Raw genomic sequence first — 22,000 nt, forward strand, 5'->3', positions numbered from 1 at the left:
CCAAAATGAAAGATGCTTTTCTTCACCATTCTAGACTCCACATTTGGAAAATGCTAAAAAGTCAAATGCTTTGTCCTTTATGAGGTTTCACACGTGTCGTTATTTAAACATGTTGGCAATATAAAGATTTCATTGTGGCATTTAGGACATTGGTATTAATTTATTTTTGGCCTGCTGTTAGTCAAAGAATATAGCTTGATGACACTTTCCATATTGTGGTCAGTGCCTTCTTTGTATGTTGACACTTTAAGGAGGGCTTTGCATGCATTTAGGTATGTATCCTACATCTAGTAATAACACTATTTTTAGTGCTGTTGAGCTACCCATTATTCTTCACAGTTTACCCAGACCATCTCAGTTAATCTTCACCACAGTCATATTACTACCTTATTTTCAAAGCTGAGAAAGAAGCGAGGGTCAAGCAGTTAGTAAATGACACAGATTGAACTTGAACCAAGTAGTCTGTCCTTAGAGCCCATTTATGCTCTTAACCGGAATCCATGGAATCAGACACAAAAGCATATTCTTCACAAAGACCTACTAAGTTTTATTTGTGAATATAATCTCTAAAAGAACTTCTTTAGAGAGAAAAATTTTCTAAGTTTTGCAAATGCTTTAAGTTACAAATGCTGCTTTAAAAAAAAAATCAGTCTTTTTACTTTGTTTACCTTGCTTAAATTGTCATTTATTTTCCCTTTTAGACTCTTAGCACAGCCTAACAAACGGTTTAAAATCTGGCAAGAAAAGCCACCCCAGATGCAGCCACTCCACTTCCTTGAGCCACTGCCTCTAGCTCAACAACCTGGAGACAGTTTGGGAGAAGTCAATGATCCATATACCTTCGAGGATGGCGACATCAAGTACATCTTTACAGCAAACAAGAAATGCAAACAAGGGACGGAGAAAGATTCCCTGAAAAAGAATAAGGTACTATTTAACAAGGAGCGTGTCCAGCGCGGTGTGGGTTTTGATCTGTGTCAGCACAGCATGTGTGGGAAAATCTTGAGGCAGAATGTTTGAGGTAGTCTTGCCTGATTGCTCTGTCCCCATATTCATGCTCGTGGTACTATTGTATCGAACAGCGTATTGTTCCTTTTTATGTCATGGCTCGCCTTTGTTTAAAAGTCAGCTGAACATAAATGAAGCCTCATATTTTCCAGGCTATAGCTTGTACGGTGCATGTTTCCTCTCATATGCTAATTCTTGTTGGCCTATGCTCCCTGCTTAATTCTTTTTAATTATTATTCCAAAATATCCAAAATGTAAGGAAAAAAATGTTGATAACAATATCTATTGTTTATGGAGCGCTTAGTATGTTTACTGTACCAAGCGCTTTACCTATATATCTATCTGAATTAATATCAACACTACTCCTAGATTGTGTCAGTATTAATTTTACTGGTTTCATTGTCATAAAAAATGAGTACTGGGGATGTCTGCTGTCTTTAGCCTTAAATTTTAAAACATTCCAAAATACTGGGCCATTTAAAGAGATACTCTTGAGAATAGAGGAAATAAGACAATTAAAAGAGGCCTGTACAGTTCAGGAGAATGCTTGAGAGATTCCTTTACAGAGATCCGTCTAGATCCAGAAAGCTTGAACCATAATTCAGTATCTAAAATGTTATTAAAGGCAGCTTTTAACACCATGGCAGGTCTGTGATCAAATGCCACCAGTACTGGTTAGGCATGAAACCCAGACTGACTCAAGGATACTCCCTAGGATTGGGGGACAGTGTGGGGGTTCTGGGTTCTGTGTAAATTCAGGGGAAAGGACATACCTTTTATTTCCCTTGGTTGCATAGACCATGGTTTATCATACTTGTGCTCATAACAAGTTCCATTCTACCCTCTAATTCTTTGTGTTCTCCCTCATATTCCACACTTTGGGTTGGTGTTCATGTGTTTTGTTTGGCTGAATTTATTATACAGTCAGAGGATGGATTTGGTACCAAGGATGTCACTACACCAGGTCATTCCACGCCGGTGCCTGATGGGAAAAATGCCATGTCTATTTTCAGTTCTGCTACTAAAACAGGTGTGTACAATGATTATTTGCCTCACTTGGATTGTTGCTAAAGTAAAATGCGAGGGAGATGCTTCTCGATTTAAAATTATATTTTTACTGTAATAGCAATAATTTGACCCATCTTTAATTTTTCATAGTTTGTTTTTCAGTTACTTTCAAAACTGATAAACATATTTGGAAATAATTGTCTCTAAATTTAACTGAAAACCTAGGGAAAAAAAAATCACAGGCAGGTCTTGCTCACTGAGATCCATGCCCTCTCCTCACTCCTTTTCTGTGGATGAAGTTGCTCATTCTGCATCCTTGCCTCCTTTCCCGCAGATGTCCGGCAGGATAATGCTGCTGGCAGAGCTGGCTCCAGTAGCCTTACACAGGTGACAGACCTGGCACCTTCCCTGCATGACTTAGACAACATCTTTGACAATTCCGATGATGACGAACTTGGGGTGAGTCTGCCATAGTGACTGAAACAGAAATCTTCCTACATGGGAAGGCTTAGGTCACTGTTGGAGGATATTCTTCTTGTTTGGTCTACTGAATTTTGGGGCCTCTTATTTCAGGTTCAGAAAGTTCTGCAGAAATATTTGAATACTTTGAAAGGATTCTAAAAGTTGTCAGTGTAGTCTCTAACACCCCTTGGGTTCTCTTTGTTAATGTCTTCTTTTATTAGTTTATTCCTGTTGTAAATTTTAAAATCTTTCCCATTCAGTTTTTAAATCCTTCTAAATATCATAAGACTAGTAGAAGTGTATTATGTAATCCCTTTAGCTCAGATTTTAAAGATAATGCCCCGGAACTTTTTATTCATCTCATCAGTCAGAACTTAGTCTACATTTTGAGAGATAAACAGGTTTGATCTATACTTTTTAGGGTTATGGCACAATAGCAGGGAAAAAGGACTTATGTACCTAGAAGTTAAATAATATAAGGCATGATGTGGTTAAAGTGACAGGTAAGAATTATAATTCTTAGGAGAACAGCTGAGCGGCTCTGAATCAGGAAATTTATGTCCTTGTCCTCCTAACCACCTCTGTACTTTTGGGCAGATAGAAGTACCTGTTTATTTCTGGGGGACCAAGAAATGAGTAAGGTCCTCTCTTCAAGGAAATAAGTTTATCAGTTTATTTTTCTTTCACTTATGTATGTACTTAACCTTCCTTCCCTTTCGTCCATTTCCCATATATTTGTTACTCATTTGATGGTCAGTTCCTTTGTGACGTGTATTTAAGGTTACAAATTTTATTATCCCGCCCTGATACTTGAGGTACTCACAGACCTCAGGAGAAGTAGCATATAAATAAAGTTAAAAATTACTTAAAAATATACAAAAATATATACACGCATGCACGTTTATTACTGTGAGTGCTGTAATTGACCTGCGTCTAAAGATGCTGGACATTCAAGTACAAAGTGACAGACGAGCAGTGTTTAAGTTAAGGTTTAAAGGTTAAGTAGGAATCAGAATTCTGAAGCCTGTTCTCACTTTAAAATAAAATGTATCTGATTAACAGATACTATACACCATTAGTAATAGTACTTAGGAGATGATGAGATCATAATGGCCTCCAAGAAAGGATTTGACTTAAAATGTGGAAAGACAGGGTTAGTGAGAGGCAGGGGAGAGGCACTAGTTTGAACCTGGAATGAGCCTTGGTTAAGCAACAAGGATGAACCAGCTGAGGGTGGGGAGCATAGTGAACAGACCATTGGTCTGCTCTCTGAGTGGTGTGTAAAGATTGACAGGGTTAGGAAGGTTTTTGACCACACTTACGGCTTTGGACTCCAAGCTCTGCCTATAATGTGCCCCTCCGTGAAGGCTGCTGAGTGTGGAACTGACTAGGTAGAAACCAGTGCTGGTTTTCATCAGTCTCATACACAGAAAGCAGGAGTACTATTTGGTAACTTTGATTGGATTAAAACACAAGGACCGAAATTTAGGCAGTGGCTGTGTGAAGGAAAAGGACGTGACAGTGAGAAAAACTGTAGTCCAAGAAAGGACATGTTTCCTTCGTGTGTTGATCCAGGCATCTGAGAGCCTTTTTGAACTTGACTATCTCCCTATACGTCAGGCGTTAGGTAGGACTGATTTTTTTTTTTTTTAAGATTTATTTATTTATTTATTTGACAGAGAGAGAGAGAGAGAGATAGCAAGGGCAGGAACACAAGCAGGGGGAGTGGGAGAGGGAGAAGCAGGCTTCCTGCTGAGCAGGGAGCCCGATGCGGGGCTCGATCCCAGGACCCCGGGATCATGACCTGAGCTGAAGGCAGACGCTTAACGACTGAGCCACCCAGGTGCCCCTAGGTAGGACTGATTTTAATGGTCCTTAGGGTTTGGTTAGCTGCTTTGGTGGGGATGGTGGGACGAAACATGAAAAGACAAGGAATCAAAAAGAAGTAGAAAGGGAGGAATAAGAAAGGGTACAAAGTAAGCATTACGGAGTAGCCAGGGCCTGTTCACAGCCACCATCCCCAGTGATTGTTGTTAGTGCTCAGAGCCATCGTACTTACATCTGTATAAATTGTGTATTACTGTTGGACTAACTGAAGATATGTTTACTTTGGTTTTTGAATATATTCTTAGTAACGTTAATATGTGAAGGAGGGTTGGACATTTTTAATCTAATTTTCATTTCTCTAAAATGATTGTTTCTGCTTTACTCTGATTTCTAGCATGGCATTTAATCAAGAGAATCGCTTACCTTAGAATTGTTTTTGCTTAATTCATCTTACTGATAGCTGGTGTTGTGAGACTGTTCAAGTTTTCATCTCAGATGTCTTTGAATTTAATTTTACATTTCAACCCTGTGACATTGAATAAGTATACATATGTAAAAGGCCTTCTATTTGTGAGAATCTTTTTTTTTTTGCTTTGTTTTATCTTGCCACTAACTCATTTGAGTTCTTAAAGATAATCTTGCCTATTAAAGGACTTAATTTATTTTGAATAACAAATCAAAGAAACGCCCTCTCTGCATATTTCAATAATTTTATGTGATAAGGTTATTTTTTATGAAGATGAACAGTAACTGCGGAAATAGGAGCAGAAGATACATGGGATATTTTTTTGTGGTGAAAAATAAAAATAATACTTTGGGATGGCTTGAGGTCACCTCTTTTAACTGCCTGCTTCCAAACAGAAGGAAAACCAGACTGATAGCCAATTACTCCTTGGAGGCACCATCCTAATTTAATTATTGTGTCCCTGAAACCACTTCTCTAATGACCTGGGAGGAGGAAGATTTGTTTAAGGTCTGTAAGTTGTGCTTTGATGGTGCAGTCTGCCCTTACCAGATCCATGCAGAGAAGATTCAGTCACTGTGGTTTTCATTCTTGATAAGCTTGTAGCCTTCTCCTTGGCTTCACTGTCTGTGGCTATTCCTAGAAGTTCACTTGTGAACACTATGTAAGGAAGCATCTTTATTCCAAAATATCAGTAGGCATATGTTAAGAAATAGTTGACTACTGCCCTACTTAGATGCAAGCGTGTTGCCCTGTTTTAATAATAATAATCTTTTCTTAGGCTGTATCACCTGCGCTGCGTTCATCAAAAATGCCTGCAGTTGGGGCAGAAGACCGACCTCTTGGGAAGGATGGAAGAGCTGCTGTTCCTTACCCACCAAGTAAGAAAAGGAAATTGAGCTTTGGCTTACTATTTATAACTTATACCAAATGTTCTCATACTCAGTGGTGCCTTATCTGAGATTCCCCTCTGTTTCCCACCCCCCTTTTTTTCTTTTAACAGAATATTAACTATGAATTAAAACTTGTATAAGTTGGAATTCCTGAGATGGGGCAGGCAGCTAAGAGACCATTTTAGTTTGAATTTCTTTTGCTTTTGTTTTCAAATTAATAATTAACTCTTATGGTTTAGAATGTGGAAAAATGGGTTTTATGTTTGTTTCTCTAATAACCTTTCTCTAGTAGGATAAATGCTACCCAGTGATTTTCAGAGTGATATTCCAGTATAAGAGCTTGTGTAAGATATTTCAAAAAATTTAATTTACCCAAGGATGAGGAACATTTGCTATTTGTGGTCCTTTTTCTAATTCATACTGAAGTTTTTGTGTTTCATTTTAAGATCAAATAGTTTATTGCATACGATGACAAGAAGAGAAACTTCCTTTTTTTTTTTTAAAGTTACTCTTCACCCTAGGAAACTACATTACTGTACAAGAGAAAAGACAGGGTAGCTTACATGGATACTCAAGCAGAAACATAATTCCATTGCAAATCATTCTTTAATACCTTCTCATTAACTTCAGCTGGTAATGAGAACAAATTGAGGGGAAAAACCACTATGTCATAGGGATGAGTCAAAAAGTTTTATGAACCTATAAATGTGTGCTGATTTACTCAAATGTAGAAGTGTGAAGTATACAGAGATTGGATTTTGACAGCTTTAGTAGATCCATAGCTTTTTAAAATATGCAAAGCTTTCTCAAGCATGACATGTATGAAAATGAATAATGGTAGCCAGCCAGTTGCTGTAGTTTTTTTAATTAAACATTTTTCTTTTTTTATTACTCTGCACTGCAGAATTTTGCAAACATGGAATTCACAGATTCAAAGAAACGATATTAAAGTAGATACATATGGAATAGGTCAGATGAATGCATTTTTTTTCCCTTGTATTGAACCAGTGAACCCTCTGCCCTTTTTGACATTAAGTGATACGTTGTGATGTTAAATGTTGAAACGTCTGATAACTTGTCCAAGATTATTGGACTTAACAACATTGCACTCACACACCATTCTGCTAGTCAGTGTCATTGCCCAGGAAAGTATATGTGTACTCTCTTCTTTCGCTCATCTTTATTCTGAAAATAATTGTTTTCAAAAAGAAGCTACTCAAAATTTTATGATAAAGTACAGGTTATAAAAATTAATTAATATGAAATATAGCAAAAATATAAGCATTAGGAAAATACAGATATAAAAGAGTGAATAAGATCTTCCGATGTGCACGAAGTATACATGGGTAAATGTGTGTATGTGCGTGTATATGTACATATACACAATACTTCCTCCCAAAACATGACCATGAAATAGCATGGCAAGATGTTCTCATCTCTGCAAGAGCTTTATTGTACATTGAGGCGGAGAGACTGACATATTATAAAATTTAGTGTCTAGAACAACACCATTCAATTTAATAGAAATACGGTGTGAGCCAAAAATGAGAGCCACATAAGCAATCTTAAATTTTCTAGTAGTTACATTACAGGAAGTAAATAAGAACCATGTAAAATTAATTTAAATAATATATTTATTTAATATAACCAATAGTGTCATTTTTACATGTAATCAGTGTAAAAAATATTGAGTGAATGAGTATTTTACATTCTTTTTTTTTTTTGTACTATTTGGAATCTGTTGTATTTTTTTTTTTTTTTTAAATCTGTGGAATATTTTATACACATAGCACATCTCAGTTTGGACAACCCTTGGCTTGAGTGCTCTATAGCCTATGTGGCTAGTGGATACTGTGTTTGAGAGAATAGGTCCAAAATTACTCATTTATGTATGTAGTAATGTAATAGTGAAGAAAGCAACATGCAGTAATAACTCCGTTTAATTTGGCATCGAGTCTGTGTTAAGGTAGTATTGTGTGATAATAATACATACAATGGTACACCTCAACTCCAGCCGATTCTGGTAGCTGTTCTCACCTTGCTTTAGCATTTTTAGAAGAAAATTGAACAAACAAGCGATGGTTTTCTATTTTGGAGGACCAGAATGTTTCTCTGGGTTTCTGTCTTCTTTCTGTCTTACCCACTTTGACTCCAGTTCCTTTCATCTCAAAACCTGTTGAGGGTCATATCTTTTCAGAAATTCCTTGTAACTTAACAGCATTTTTGTCTTTTTTCCAGTCAAAAATGGGGAGGGCGGGCTAATTATTATTGGCTTCATCACTTACTGAATGTTTAGATGTTACATGGTGAAGTGTTCACTTCTATGCGTATGTTATTTAATGTGTACAAAAAAATATGAGGTAGATATTATTACCATTTGCAGATGACAAACTTGAAGCTAGAGAGGTTAAGAGTCTTCCTTAAGAATATCTGATAATGGGGGGTGCCTGGGTGGCTCAGTCGTTAAGCATCTGCCTTCGGCTCAGGTCAGGATCCCAGGGTCCTGGGATCAAGGCCCACATTGGGCTCCCTGCTCGGCGGGAAGCCTGCTTCTTTCTCCCTCTCTCACTCCCCCTGCTTGTGTTCCCTCTTCGCTGCATCTCTCTCTGTCAAATAAATAAATAAAATCTTAAAAAAAAAAAAAATAGCTGATAATGGGGCACCTGGCTGCTGAGTCAGTGGAGCATGTGACTCTTGATCTTAGGGTTGTGAGTTCGAGCCACACGTTGGGTGAAGAGATTACTTAAAAATAAAATCTTAAAAAAAAAAAAAAAGAATATCTGGTAATAATAGTGAAAGCCACTTTTCTAAAGTGAATCTCTGGCAGGTAGAATCTTATTTTCCATACTTTTTTTGTGTGTTCTCTTTTACCTTTGGTAAAAAATATCAAGGTGGCTGAGGTGTTGAAAATTGAGATACATAACTGTGTCAGGTAGCATCAAAGGATTTGAGTACCCCCAGGTGAGAAACGCCTTTGTAACATTTCTTAGACAAAATTTAGTAGCCAATTTGGTAAAAATAATTTTTGGTAAAATTTTATACCATAGCCAGAATACTTGTATGTGAAGGAAAGGCTATGTTTAAGTTCATTGTCATTTTAACACAAAGAGAATTGGTACGGTTTATTTTCCAAATATTTACTTGATTATTAAGATCTATAATATAATAGGAGTTTGAAGATTTTATGAGGTAGACTTAGAATTTAAAATGTTATAATATACTTAAACATTAATTTTATGTTAAAATTGACCCATAGCTGTTCTTTGGCTTGGGAAAAGGAGTAGGGACTGAAAGATAAAGGTGATGGATGTATTTCAAGTGGAACCTAACTCAGTATTAAAATCTTTACTCTTGTTTTAAAGAAAACTTACTGATCTCATTGCTGCTACATTTGAAGACCTGTTTTTCTTCTTCCGACTCCAGTGGTTCTCTGGGAGTTTCTGGCTTGGCTTATATCCCTAGTTCTATGAATTGTTACATTCCTTAACGGTAAAATACTGTCCTAGCAAGATGGTGCCTTGAAGATCTACTTGGGGGGTTTAGTTTTTTCTTTCCTCCCCCCCCCCCTTTTTTTCCTTTTTCTCTTTTTTTCTTGGCAGCAGCAGGCACCATTTTGTCTAATGAAATCTTATACAGAATCCTACTGTAGGGAATAAATGGAAGTGCAGCTTCTCTAATGAGAGGGAAAGTTGGTATCTGAGATCCCGTCTGTTGGCCTCTTCCTTCCCTTGTCTTACAGATAAGCACCGGAGGCCAAGGGAGGGTAAATTATTCAGAATTATGTAATTGTTTAACTAGGAAACAAGGTAAAGATCATCTCATGCAAAGGTTCTTACTTTTTTCTGCCTCCATATGGTGGAAGCTTCCCTCCCCCCATAAACAAAGGAAAGAAAGTAAGCCTGGTGAGAATCACACATCTAGTTCAGCCATTTAGATGAAGGATCTGAAGCCCCCAGGGAGGAAGTGACCTGACCCGACTGTAGCAGCACTGAGCTGTGGATCCACTCTGGATGTTGCCGCTTTATACGGCTCTGCCTCAGACTCTAGCCCAGGGCAGAGTGTGGTGTGGTCGTTCTTTATTAATTTCTGATTCAGAAGTAGAGGTCGTATCTTAGTCTAGTCAGTGGTTACTCTTTGCCTCTTTAAGTGCTGAAGTTGCTAGAAAGAACAGTATGATTGGAAATTGGGACATCAGGTGCCATTCCAGAGCACTGACTTAAAGGCCTGTCTCCAAATTTGTAAATAAATTTGCTGTACAGGACACCCCCTAGTGGCCAAGTTTCACAACTACAACTTACATTGCCTTAATCTGCTCCTGCATTCAGAATCCCTGCCTTAATGAGCCCCTGCTAATGATGATGGCTAACCTCAGGTATATTAAGATGTTTTTTAAAAAAGGATTGAGAGTCCCTGTTTTAAGCATTTCTTAAAAGATACTTTTTTTACTAGTTGGATTTTTAATAAATTGTCTTTTGGTTCTAGATAGGATTACTATGAAGTTTCATTTTAATGTCAGTATGGACAGCATTTAATGTCAATATGGAATCATTTCCCTGAAGAGCAGTGAGTGTGGTAGATTTTTCAAACTAGCTGAGTAATCCTACTACATCTAAACCACCGTTACCTCCAAACAATTTCTGTTTTCTATAGTATAAATGCCTGATGGATTTTCCATGTAAAATTTGCTATAGGACATTTTTATATAATTCTGAAATATTTCATACATATTTGTAAGCAGAGATAGAACTTTTAATAAAGTTATTCAATCTAATTTCTTTCAGCTTCTACTTATTTTCATCTCCTTATACTCTTAGGTGGTCATTTGTTAGAAGAAAAATGTATGTTACATAGACTTTGTTCACTTAATTAATGTGAAGCCAAATCATAAAGCATCAAGGGGATAGTGGTAAAGTTCCAGAAAACGATAATTTTCTGCTGATGGCCTTCTTCTTAGAGACTTCCATTACTAATATTCTGTTGTGTAGCTGATACAACCATTCAATTAGCGTTATTTCTGATGGCAGGTAGGGTGCCTGCCTACGAACTGGGATTTTTTAGAAGTCCTACCTGTTAAAATAAATATTGTTGTCTCGTCTCGTCTCTTCTCTTCTCTTCTCTTCTCTTCTCTTCTCTTCTCTTAGCAGTTGCAGACTTGCAAAGGATGTTCCCCACTCCTCCTTCCTTGGAACAGCACCCTGCATTTTCTCCTGTAATGAATTATAAAGATGGAATCAGTTCAGAGACAGTGACAGCATTAGGCATGATGGAGAGCCCTATGGTCAGTATGGTTTCAACACAGCTCACTGAATTCAAAATGGAAGTAGAAGATGGATTAGGAAGTCCCAAGCCAGAGGAAGTAAAGGTAACTGCCAGTATATTAATTTTATCAAGGCAGGGTGTTTTTTAAGCAGATTCACATACATCTTCAAAGTAGTATTATCTGTATGCCATGTATACATAAGTTTCTAAGAATCCTCTGAATTGGATCACGAGGTACATTGCTTGGTATATTAACTATAGTGTCTTGATTAATTTAAAATTTTGGTATTAGCATTTTCTGCTGATTAGATGAGAGAGATACTGAATTCCAGTCATTTTTGTTATTGTTGTGGTGTGTCCTAAGTTATTCACTGGCATTATCACTGGCCTCCCCTTTGTTGTCACAGGACTTTTCATATGTGCACAAAGTTCCAACCTTTCAACCTTTTGTGGGATCCTCCATGTTTGCTCCACTGAAGATGTTGCCGAGCCAATGCCTGCTACCTCTGAAGATCCCTGACGCCTGTCTGTTTCGGCCTTCGTGGGCAATCCCTCCGAAAATTGAACAACTGCCCATGCCGCCTGCAGCCATTTTCAATAGAGATGGCTACAAGTACGTGCAGGGACCGCGACACGTTACCTGCCCCATTGAATGTGGTGTTGATCTTAACCAAATATCTACTTAAAATGATGACATCAGCATAGCATTTGAAACTTTCCTTTCTTGGCCACTCATGCTTTTGTGCACATTATTTTGTGTTGAAATTGTGCATATTTTCTAACTAAATTTTATGTACACGGATAAACTAAGGTTATTTGCATAGCCAACCGTGGTGTTCATGCTCATTCAGCATCAGATCCGTGTCTACCACAGAATCAAACACTAGATTGGAGTTGGTAATATTATTTGGATAGTGGTGGTATTTGGTTTATATATTGGTGATTCCAAATGTGCTTACTTCAGGCACTTTAAAATCAAGTGTTAGCATGGACATTTTCTCTGTTGCTGACCCCGAAAGCAGCAATGGGTGGTATGATACGGAAGAAGGAAAAGGAGGTGTTTATTGTAGCTTGGGCACATATCACTCTATCAAAAAACAGTAGTCTGTCACAATGTAGATTCAGTTTCCCCTATGATTAATAATTTCTTAATAAAATAAATGCTTTAAAATATAAGGCCATAAACTCAAATTTCTGTCAGGACCAGGTAAACAATGTGGGGATGACATGGGTTGGGTAAAGCAAAAGATTTGGCACCACTGATGGTCAGTGTCATCCTGAGGGACAGTAGGAAAGAGCAGTTTGATGGAACTGTTAAGAGTATGCCTTACTCATTTATTCATTCATTCATTCACCCATCCATCCATCTATCCATCCATCTATTCATTTTTTAAAAGATTTTATTTATTTATTCATGAGAGAGAGAGAGGCAGAGGGAGAAGCAGACTCCCTGCTGAGCAGGGAGCCCGATACGGGACCGCATCCCAGGACCCTGGGATCACGACCTGAGCTGAAGGCAGACGCTTAACTGACTGAGCCACCCAGGCGCCCAAGAGTATGCCTTATTTAAAGGGACTGTTTGCTATGCAATTACAGTGCATTGTTCAGGCAGGAATGTGGGAGACTGGAGTTCTGCACTTTTATGTAAATGTCCTTTTTAAAAATGTTGGTAGCTAATTCAGAGTTACATTTTAGGAGCCAATAAAACAATAAGACAAATTCCAGATCCAGTCTGTGGGCTATATTTGTGACATCACATAAAACCCATCTTGACAAAACCAACTTTAATAAACAGGCTTTCTGCGTAGGTATGTAGAGTCAGTGTTGGAATGTGAAAAACTGTGATAGAGTGTAGGATAAAAGAACCCAGACTTGGGGAGGTAGAGCTGTGCTGTCATAGGACTCCATTCCTGCCTTTTTTTGTTTACTCCTGTGTATGACCTTAAATGACCAGCTTACCTGAATCTTTCCCTTCTTTAAAATGGTATGATTCTGCCTGACTTCCTGCACAAGATTTTTGAAAGGTTCCAATGGTTGTGGAAATATTGTGGCAATAACAACTCACCAGCAGGAGGAAAGAATGTGCTCAGAAGTACCCTGGTGGTGATCCCTGGGCTTGTTTTCGGCTGCCGTGCTCCAGTTGTACTTGAGCTTATTTAAGTAGGGACTGATCTAGTCCAGCGGAGCTGATAAGCCCAGAAGGGTTGCCACACCATTCTCATCCAATGCAGCAGCTCCAGGAACCCATTTGACAGTTGAATTTCTTATACACGGAGACTCCTCAAAAAAGTGACACGCAGCCTTTGCTGTATGATAGTTTAAATAATAAATAAATAATTTAGACCATTGTTTAGATGTATTAAATCTATCCCTTGCCATCCCAAAGATCCTTGGTATTCTCAACTGGCGCTGTTAAGAACTTTCTTTGATGAAGGAAGTGTTTTGTATCTGCACCTTCCAATATGGTATCCCTGCCCTGATGTTGTAGTTGTGCATCTCTTAAAATGTGGCTAGTTGAGACCAAGGCTGAATTTTTAGTTTTATTCATTCATTCATTCATTCATTCATTTATTTATTTTTAAAGATTTTATTTATTTATTTGACAGAGAGAGGCACAGCGAGAGAGGGAACACAAGCAGGGGGAGTGGGAGAGGGAGAAGCAGGCTTCACGCGGGGCAGGGAGCCCGATGCGGGGCTCGATCCCAGGACCCTGGGATCATGACCTGAGCCAAAGGCAGACGCTTAACTGACTGAGCCACCCAGGTGCCCCTAGGCTGAATTTTCAGTTTTATTTAAGTTGATATAAATTTAGCACAAAGGTCTAGTGATAACCCTATTGGATAGCACAATTCTAGACTATGTGAGTTCCTTTTGCTGGGGTCTCCATCACCCTGGCCACCCCTTTGTCACACTCAGCACACCAGCGCTCACTTGTTCGACATCTGTCATACTTGCTGTGAGCTAACTTTTCTTCCCCTTTTTTACTGTTGAATACCCAGCACCTAGCATAGTGTTGGTACTCAGTTCATTTTATTGAATGGGAAAAATCAGGTTACTATACAAGCTAAACCATTCTTACTACCTAGGGAGCAATTTAATTATTTAGGTTTTCATTTAGTAGTCATAGTTCCTTTTCTGATCTGAACTGTATAATAATTTCAGGGTTTTGTCAAACAGGAAAATTTGAACGGAGTCCAATTAGAATAAAGATCATTATTACACACTTATTATTTTGGTCTCTGAGACAGCAGTGATTGCTAATCAAGGTTTCTGGATCATTTTTTATCTGTACTCAAAGATACCACTGTGCTTCAGATTTAGTTTCTTTCTAGTGCTTGATTTGGGTTTTTAAGCTGGTAGTTTAGGTATAGCTAGTTAAAAATCACAAGAAAATTATTTGAAGAGCCATTACTTTATGACATTCTTCTTCCAAATCACAAGTGAATGAATATGTAGTTTATTGGAAGAACATTAGTTTAAGCACAGTATTAATAGATTTCAAAAGAATATTAAGCATTAGATGAAATCTGTATTCTTTTGATACCTTCAAATTGGAAAGAATGGTCTCATTTGCTGTTTCACATGTACATTTAAGAACGTATATAAAAATTTTTTTTACAATAATAAAACAGCAAAACATTGTAGACACTGTTTTGTTTTCTGTGTGGCTATTCCGAAAAGAAGTCATTGCTTATGAAAAAATAGATAACACAATGTGATCAGTCTGTGGGAACTAAAAATAATTGTGCTATAGGTAATGCAAAGCATATTGAAAATTTAAAATGAACTAAAATTGCCTACCACCCCACAGAAATCTGTTAGAAGTTCAGAAGCTATGATACAATATGTGTACTATGCAATTCATCTAATTAATACTGAGTTCTCCCAGCTACATATGTGATGTTGGTATTAATTGTAGTGTACTGGCCAGTGGGGTTCCTACAGTTGAATTCCTTCATGGTCACTCTACTATAAAAATGCAAGCCTAGATAGGACTGTGCTTTGAAAATTAGAAAAATGGCAAATGTTCCTATGTGTTTGATTATAACTGCCTTAGATTCATATATGGATTATGGCCTCAGAGGACAAGTACAGTGGCCGACTTTCAATTTTAAAAAGTGACCAAAATGTAATTGCAGATTAGATGGAAATTTTATCCTATGGTCTTCTAGCTAATTTAGCGCCTGAACTCATGTGTTAAAGTTCCACTTACCAGTTATAGTTTTTCAAAACTACATTGACCAAACCCAGCACCATGTTTTCTTATAAGAACAGTAAAGTTCCCTTGAAAGAGTAAGATGAAGATTGCTTAGATGTGGAATATAGAAGGAAAATGGTGTATTACTCTTGGTGTATGGTGTATTATTCTTCATACCTTGCTTCTTGCTTTCCCATCCACTTTTATTGACTCCTTTGAGTCCTTTTTTTCTTTTTTAAGAAAAAATGGACTATACCTAGTGGTAGCCTGCATAAATGATCAGAACTGCACAGGCCAGGTGGGGTAATTGTGTGTGTATTCCAGCTTCTCTGACATGCACCCATTCCCGTTTGGTACTGTCTATTGCAGTAATGTGCCTAGTGTCGGGAGCCTAGCAGACCCAGACTACCTGAATACACCACAGATGAACACTCCGGTGACGCTGAACAGCGCTGCCCCAGCCAGCAACAGTGGAGCAGGAGTTTTGCCATCTCCAGCAACCCCTCGCTTCTCTGTCCCCACACCACGAACCCCCAGGACCCCAAGAACTCCCAGAGGTGGGGGCACTGCCAGTGGGCAAGGGTCGGTTAAATACGATAGCACCGATCAGGGGTCACCAGCCTCCACCCCCTCTACCACGCGGCCCCTTAACTCTGTGGAGCCTGCCACCATGCAGCCCATTCCTGAGGCCCACAGTCTCTACGTCACCCTGATTCTCTCAGATTCTGTGATGAATATCTTTAAGGACAGAAACTTCGACAGCTGTTGCATCTGTGCCTGCAACATGAACATCAAAGGGGCCGACGTCGGGCTCTACATCCCCGATTCTTCCAACGAGGACCAGTATCGCTGTACCTGTGGGTTTAGTGCGATCATGAATCGCAAACTTGGCTACAATTCGGGACTCTTCCTGGAAGATGAGTTGGATATTTTTGGGAAGAATTCTGATATTGGTCAGGCTGCGGAGAGGCGCTTAATGATGTGTCAGACTACCTTCCTCCCTCAGATGGAGGGAGCCAGAAAGTCCCAGGAGCCACCTGTAAGCCTCCTCCTCCTCCTCCAGAATCAACACACACAACCTTTTGCTTCACTGAGTTTCCTGGACTACATTTCCTCTAACAGTCGCCAGACTCTTCCCTGTGTAAGCTGGAGTTATGACCGGGTGCAAGCAGATAACAATGATTACTGGACGGAATGCTTTAATGCCTTGGAGCAGGGCCGTCAGTATGTGGATAATCCCACGGGTGGAAAAGTAGATGAAGCTCTGGTGAGAAGTGCCACTGTGCACTCTTGGCCTCACAGCAATGGTACGTTTCCCAGAATACATGTCTGCTTTGACAATTATCTTGGTATGATGGTAAATTATAAACTTTCTTTACTTTGTTATAGGACAGAATTTTAAATTTCATTTCTTAAAAAAAAAAAGAACTAAAGTTAAGAGCTCTGTGGATAATCTTAAATTTAAGGACTGGAGCAATGTTATATTGAAACACCTTTTGAGGAGACTATTTTGTGAAAACGTCTCATATTAATTCCTATAGGCAGTTCCTATGGGAAACTTATGACTGCTACCTGTCTGCATCAGTGAGAGTACACAGACGAATAGTTTGCACACCTTGCATGTTTAAATCCACCCATTCTAGATCAGTCATCCATGATACTTCCTCATGAAGCCTTCTACCCATTTCCAGAGCATTTTCTCCTTCCTTTGCTTTTCCAGTGTTTTGCATCTCTTATAACAATGATAACAGTTTACTTTGTGTTGTGGTTCCTGAGGCATGTCACTGGCTCTTCTATTATTAAAAGCTCCAGTTGACAAATAATCTGTGATGTTGAGCTCTTAAGCGAGCCATGCAACTTGCTGTTCCCTTCCCTTATTCATTCACTATCTATACTGTGATGCATCCTGGGGGATAAAATGACTGAAAGAGACAAGGCACCTCTCTGAGGGACTTTCTAATCTGTTCTGGAAGATGGACATCAGATTAATCAAATAATTATACAAATTAGCATATTATTAGGGTAAACCGTTATAAGCGATGAAAGCGTGGGGTGGGAGGGCCTTCCTAGGCTGGGGATCGAGGAAGACCTCCTTGAAGAAGTAGTAACATTAGAGATTTCAGTGCCAAGTACAGAGTAACTGGCTAAAGAGGGTAGAGAGCAAGGAATTGTGCCCCAGGCAGAAGGAGCAGCAAGAGGGAAGGCCCAGAGTTATATAGAGCTTGGAGCTTTGAAAGACCTGAAGGACTCTGTTTCAAATAAACAAATCTCTTTTTTCTTTTTTTTTTTTTTTAAAAGGGGGGTGGTACCTGGGTGGTTCAGTAGGTTAAGCATCCGACTCCTGATTTCGGCTCAGGTTATGATCTCAGGGTCATGAGATCGAGCCCTAAGTTAGGCTCTGCGCTCAGTGGGGAATTTGCTTGAGATTCTCTCCCCTTCCCCCCGCTTCTGCGCTGCCCCCCTCCCCCCCAATAAATAAATACATCTTCAAAGAACTGAAGGAAGCTTGGAGCTGGCTAGATTCCCAAGAGCCATTTGAGACCTGCTGGGGCTGGGAGCCCTAACGAGTCATTGATGGGTTTATGAAGAGGCATTGACATCTGATTTGTGTAGTTACGAAACAAATAAGCTCCGACTGCAGTGTAAGCTGTGGGTGTGGAAATGGCAGGAATGGTGGAGACACGAGGGGGTTAGTGCATTGGCTCAAATAAGAAATAATAGCTTGGTTTCTTGTCTTAGCAAAGGAGATGGAAAAGAAGTGCAAACATTCAAGAGATGTTGAAGAAGTAGTCGGACTGCAGGACTTGGTAGTGGGTTGGATTTTAGGGGTCACAGAGAGCGAGATGTTAAGACACCTGGGTTTGTGACTTGTAAACCTGGACAGATAGTGATGTCGTTCAAAGATAGGTGTACTGGAGGAAGACCAGGTCTGGGGAGAAAGCTCCCTAAGTTGAATTTTGGAAATTTTAAAGATCTCTTCTGAGATACCCAGGTAGAGATGTCAAGTAGACACTTAGGACTTCACGGGCCTGCAGCTCAGGGGAAAGGGACTAGTTGGCTTGTAGATACTCAAGTCAGGGGCACAGAGGAGGAGGAAAGCTCACTGAGGAGGAGGAAACCTAGAATGACAAGAGGGCTTGGGACAGTTTTGCTGAATTCTGTGTAACCAAGTTTCAAGAAAGAGAAGACTGAGTGGTCAAGAAGCATTAAAGTGCTGATGAGCTTTTAAGAATAGGATTAAACATACCTTTTGATCATGGTGAGGAGCTGCTTCTATAGAGAGGTGGGAACAGGTTGGGCTGGTGTGGTCGGTTACATGAATGAAACATGGACCTTGCTCTGAACAGCTCTCAGTCTTGTAGGGGAGAAGGTTATATAAGCTTCTTAAATACAGTTGGAAATCTGGAATGAGAAAGGATGTTTAGAGGACAGAGATCAGTAGAGTAGGGGATGATAGACATTTTCTGAGTAGCCAAGCCAGGAGACTTCTCGGAGGTGGAGACTTATAAGGAAGTATTCAAGGGTTACGCTCATGTCTGCAACTGCTTAGGTTGGAGCACAGTGCCTTGTACTTAGCAGGCCTCTAATTAATGTCTGCTGGCTGCATTTATGAATAAAAGAAAGTACAGTCTTTCCCCTAAAGAAATGTGGGTGATTATCTTGGGTGGTTCCTTTTACTAGATAGTAGCCTTCAGACAGAAAAGCAGTGTGTGGGTGGATCAGTACTGTCATCTTTGGATATGAAGAATAGCAGAGTCTATTGCAGGGGAGGTGTGGGTTCCAAAGTCAGAAGCTCAGTACCAGACAGATAATGTAAATGAATGATGCCGGAGCCGGGTTTGCAAGCAGCAGTGCCCTCGCCGTGTTGGCAGTAACATGTTCTCCGCTGCGTGCACACGAGTAGCCACAAAAAATGAGGTCTGCTTTTTTCTCTGACCTGTGGTTCTCTTGGTCTGTGATTTTCCAACTTTTCATAGGAGCCATGGGTACAAGAAGTACTTTTTTCTTTACTATAAGAAAAAAAGAAGCCCAGGCTTGAAGATAAAGGCGCTCACCGTTGCTTCCTTCTCAGGCAGGCAGCAGAGCCAGGTGGGGAGAGCCGTCTGAAGGGGGCACTGCTCCTTCGCTCCAGCCATGCTGCTCGTGCAGGAATGGGGCCTCTGGCTTCCCAGGTCTCCCAGTTTTTCCCGAGATGCTGGCAATTTAGATTAGCAACTTGTGTTTGATTTAGGGATACACCTAGAGATGTCTTCACCCTGTGTTTCAGATTTAGTTGGTAGATAAACCTTAGATTTCCATCTGTGCTCCTTTCCTAATCAGCTAGAAAAGGAAGAGTAAGGAAAGGTCTTTAGGTATGCAGCTGATCACCTCAAACTTCATTAGCTCTTTCTTCAGATCTTTTTGAGAATTTGATGAGCGTTTATGGACCTTTCTCCCTGGAAAAGAATACACATATGTTCATGTGTGCACAGTTTTGCATAGAGTCTGAGAGGTTTTTCAGGTTCTATGTTAAGAGCCCCTCCTCTTAGTAGGAAGAATGTTACTTCTGAAACCATGAATCCTACCTTTTTCTGTGGACAGATGGCTTTCAGTCCTGTCATTGCTTTCGCCATGTTTTCTTACGCCTCTGCCTGCGTGGAAAGTTGTCTTTCTCTCTGTGTGCTTTGTATTTTGTGAAAACATTTTACATTAAGAGCATTTTAACAGTTTTTAAGAGCTTCTATTTAAGTCCTCCCCCCACACTGATCATACTTTCAAAACTTTGATTTTGTAAGTAAAAGTAATACAATAGTTAAGAAACTTTTACAGCTCTCTTTTCCTATGAACAACCTTGGAAACAGGTTTGTATGATTTTAAAGAGTCAGCCCTATCCATCCTTTTACTTCTAAGCAATTCTACAGTTAACCTCTTATATACAGAGTAACCTATTTCTCCTTTTATTGTTTCCAATAGTAAATTATAAATTACTTTATAATAAGTAAAGTAATAAAATATCTTTTCTCTTGACTGGGAAGTCAAGCATTTTAGAATCTACTGAAAATAAAATCTACCACGAATAACGTCTTTGTCATGGACTGTAACTGAGGTCCAGAATGATGGCAGGAAAGAGGAGAGTGTTGATCCCCCTTTATGATTTCTGTTCCTTTTCATTTCCTTTCTCTTCCAGTGCTAGACATCAGCATGCTCTCCTCCCAAGATGTGGTCCGCATGCTGTTGTCACTGCAGCCCTTTCTCCAAGATGCCATCCAAAAGAAGCGCACGGGCAGGACCTGGGAGAACATACAGCATGTCCAGGGACCACTGACCTGGCAGCAGTTCCACAAAATGGCAGGACGGGGAACCTATGGTAGAATCTCTTCCCTGTTTCAATTCCTTCTTAATTTTTTTTGTTCCATAAAAGCTAGCTTTAGTTACTTTCAAGCCCTAGCTTCACTGACGAAGTAGAATCTTTTTCTTCATGACTATTAAATTTTATAATCTTTTTTCTTTCCTAAAGTCAGTTTGGAGTTCAGTTTTCTAAGCATCTTTGGCAGAACCCAGGTCAATGAGGAAAATAATCCTTAAATAGAGTATTCATTAGATTTTCCTCATCTTCCTGATCCTCATTGTATTTTCATCTGGATGAACTTCTGAACTAGTTCTGTCAACTTCTTCCTAGTCAGGATTATAATGCTTAATTTAAAGGAAATGATGTAGTGCTGCTTGGAAAACTAACTTTAACTTGTTCTAATCTGCCCTCTGATCTTATTGGACCTTTCTAAGCGCGTTCTGACTCACTGAAATGAGGTTCTTCACTGGGGGTCACATAATTAGAGGATTTGAAGAATACTTTTGAGTGATCCTGTCAACCTATGAGGAAATTTCTGATGCCAGAATTAAGACTAATGCAGCAAGAACTTCTAAGTTGTCCAGGTTGTGGGAAACAGACTTGCAAGCACCTTTCTAACTGCCTTATTGTTACAGGTTCGGAAGAATCTCCTGAGCCGTTGCCCATTCCCACTCTGCTGGTAGGCTACGACAAAGACTTCCTCACCATCTCACCATTCTCTTTGCCATTTTGGGAGAGGCTGTTGTTGGACCCATATGGGGGCCACCGTGATGTTGCCTATATTGTGGTGTGTCCAGAAAATGAGGCCTTGCTCGAAGGAGCCAAAACTTTTTTCAGGGACTTGAGTGCCGTATATGAGGTGAGAATGACATGAAAATCATTTTTGTGATTTGAGTCCTCAGATTGTTTCTAGCTATGACTAAATTTTAAAGAACAAGTATCTTCAAGGTAGATCTCAAAGAAAATTTGCAAATAGTTGGAGGATAAAGGAGAGAATTAAATTGGCAAGTTTTCCTGGAAGTAAATTGCTTTCCCCTCTTGGCTTTACATTTTGTTAGATTTAGAAGACTTTGCTCTGCCAGCCTTACCACACATCTTACAATTCTGTCAGCTGTTTTTTCCTCATTTATGTGCTTGAGTTTAAAAGTTTTGCTTACCCCGGGGTGTTCTGGCTGTTCAGAAGATGACCTTTACCAAAAAGAAAGCACATCTCTTTGGAGGGGGGTCCTGAAAATAGTATAAAAATGTTTACCTTGAAGATTTTTGAATCAAAAGATAAATTTAATGAATCATGTCCCTGTTGTGTATTTAACACTACATTCATCTTAATACTAAAATTTTGATACAGATTAATAATGTAATAACCATAATAATTTAAAAGCCGGTAGATCATTTTAGCTATTTAGTACACAAATTACTGTTACTATTGAAAAATTAGAATCATGAGTATCTCTAAAGGGTAAGTGCCACATTTTTTCTGCCAAAATATATGTACACTAAATTCTTCGTATCTTATACTTCTAATATCTTTATTTTTGGCAAGATTAAATGAA

The 22,000-nt window shown here is 39.2% G+C and overlaps 1 protein-coding gene across 4 annotated transcripts in view; it reads left to right on the forward strand.

Moving 5' to 3' along the window:
• MED13L (mediator complex subunit 13L) overlaps positions 1-22,000 on the forward strand; it is a 298,044-nt gene that overhangs the window by 246,469 nt on the left and 29,575 nt on the right. For 3 of the 4 annotated variants that reach the window (XR_013443499.1, XM_036115853.2, XM_078060931.1), the window contains 9 exons: positions 702-927; positions 1,933-2,038; positions 2,351-2,475; positions 5,550-5,649; positions 10,803-11,023; positions 11,328-11,533; positions 15,488-16,425; positions 20,286-20,465; positions 21,083-21,306. Coding sequence is in view for 3 of the 4 variants with exons in the window: in XM_036115853.2 (XP_035971746.1) it covers positions 702-927; positions 1,933-2,038; positions 2,351-2,475; positions 5,550-5,649; positions 10,803-11,023; positions 11,328-11,533; positions 15,488-16,425; positions 20,286-20,465; positions 21,083-21,306 (2,326 nt within the window). In the remaining variant the exon portion in view is untranslated. The remainder of the gene's footprint in view (positions 1-701; positions 928-1,932; positions 2,039-2,350; positions 2,476-5,549; positions 5,650-10,802; positions 11,024-11,327; positions 11,534-15,487; positions 16,426-20,285; positions 20,466-21,082; positions 21,307-22,000) is intronic. The other variant, XM_036115854.2, reaches the window with a different exon arrangement.

The sequence above is a fragment of the Halichoerus grypus genome, chromosome 13, assembly GCF_964656455.1.
Source record: "Halichoerus grypus chromosome 13, mHalGry1.hap1.1, whole genome shotgun sequence".
In the NCBI taxonomy this organism is placed as follows: Eukaryota; Metazoa; Chordata; class Mammalia; order Carnivora; family Phocidae; genus Halichoerus; species Halichoerus grypus.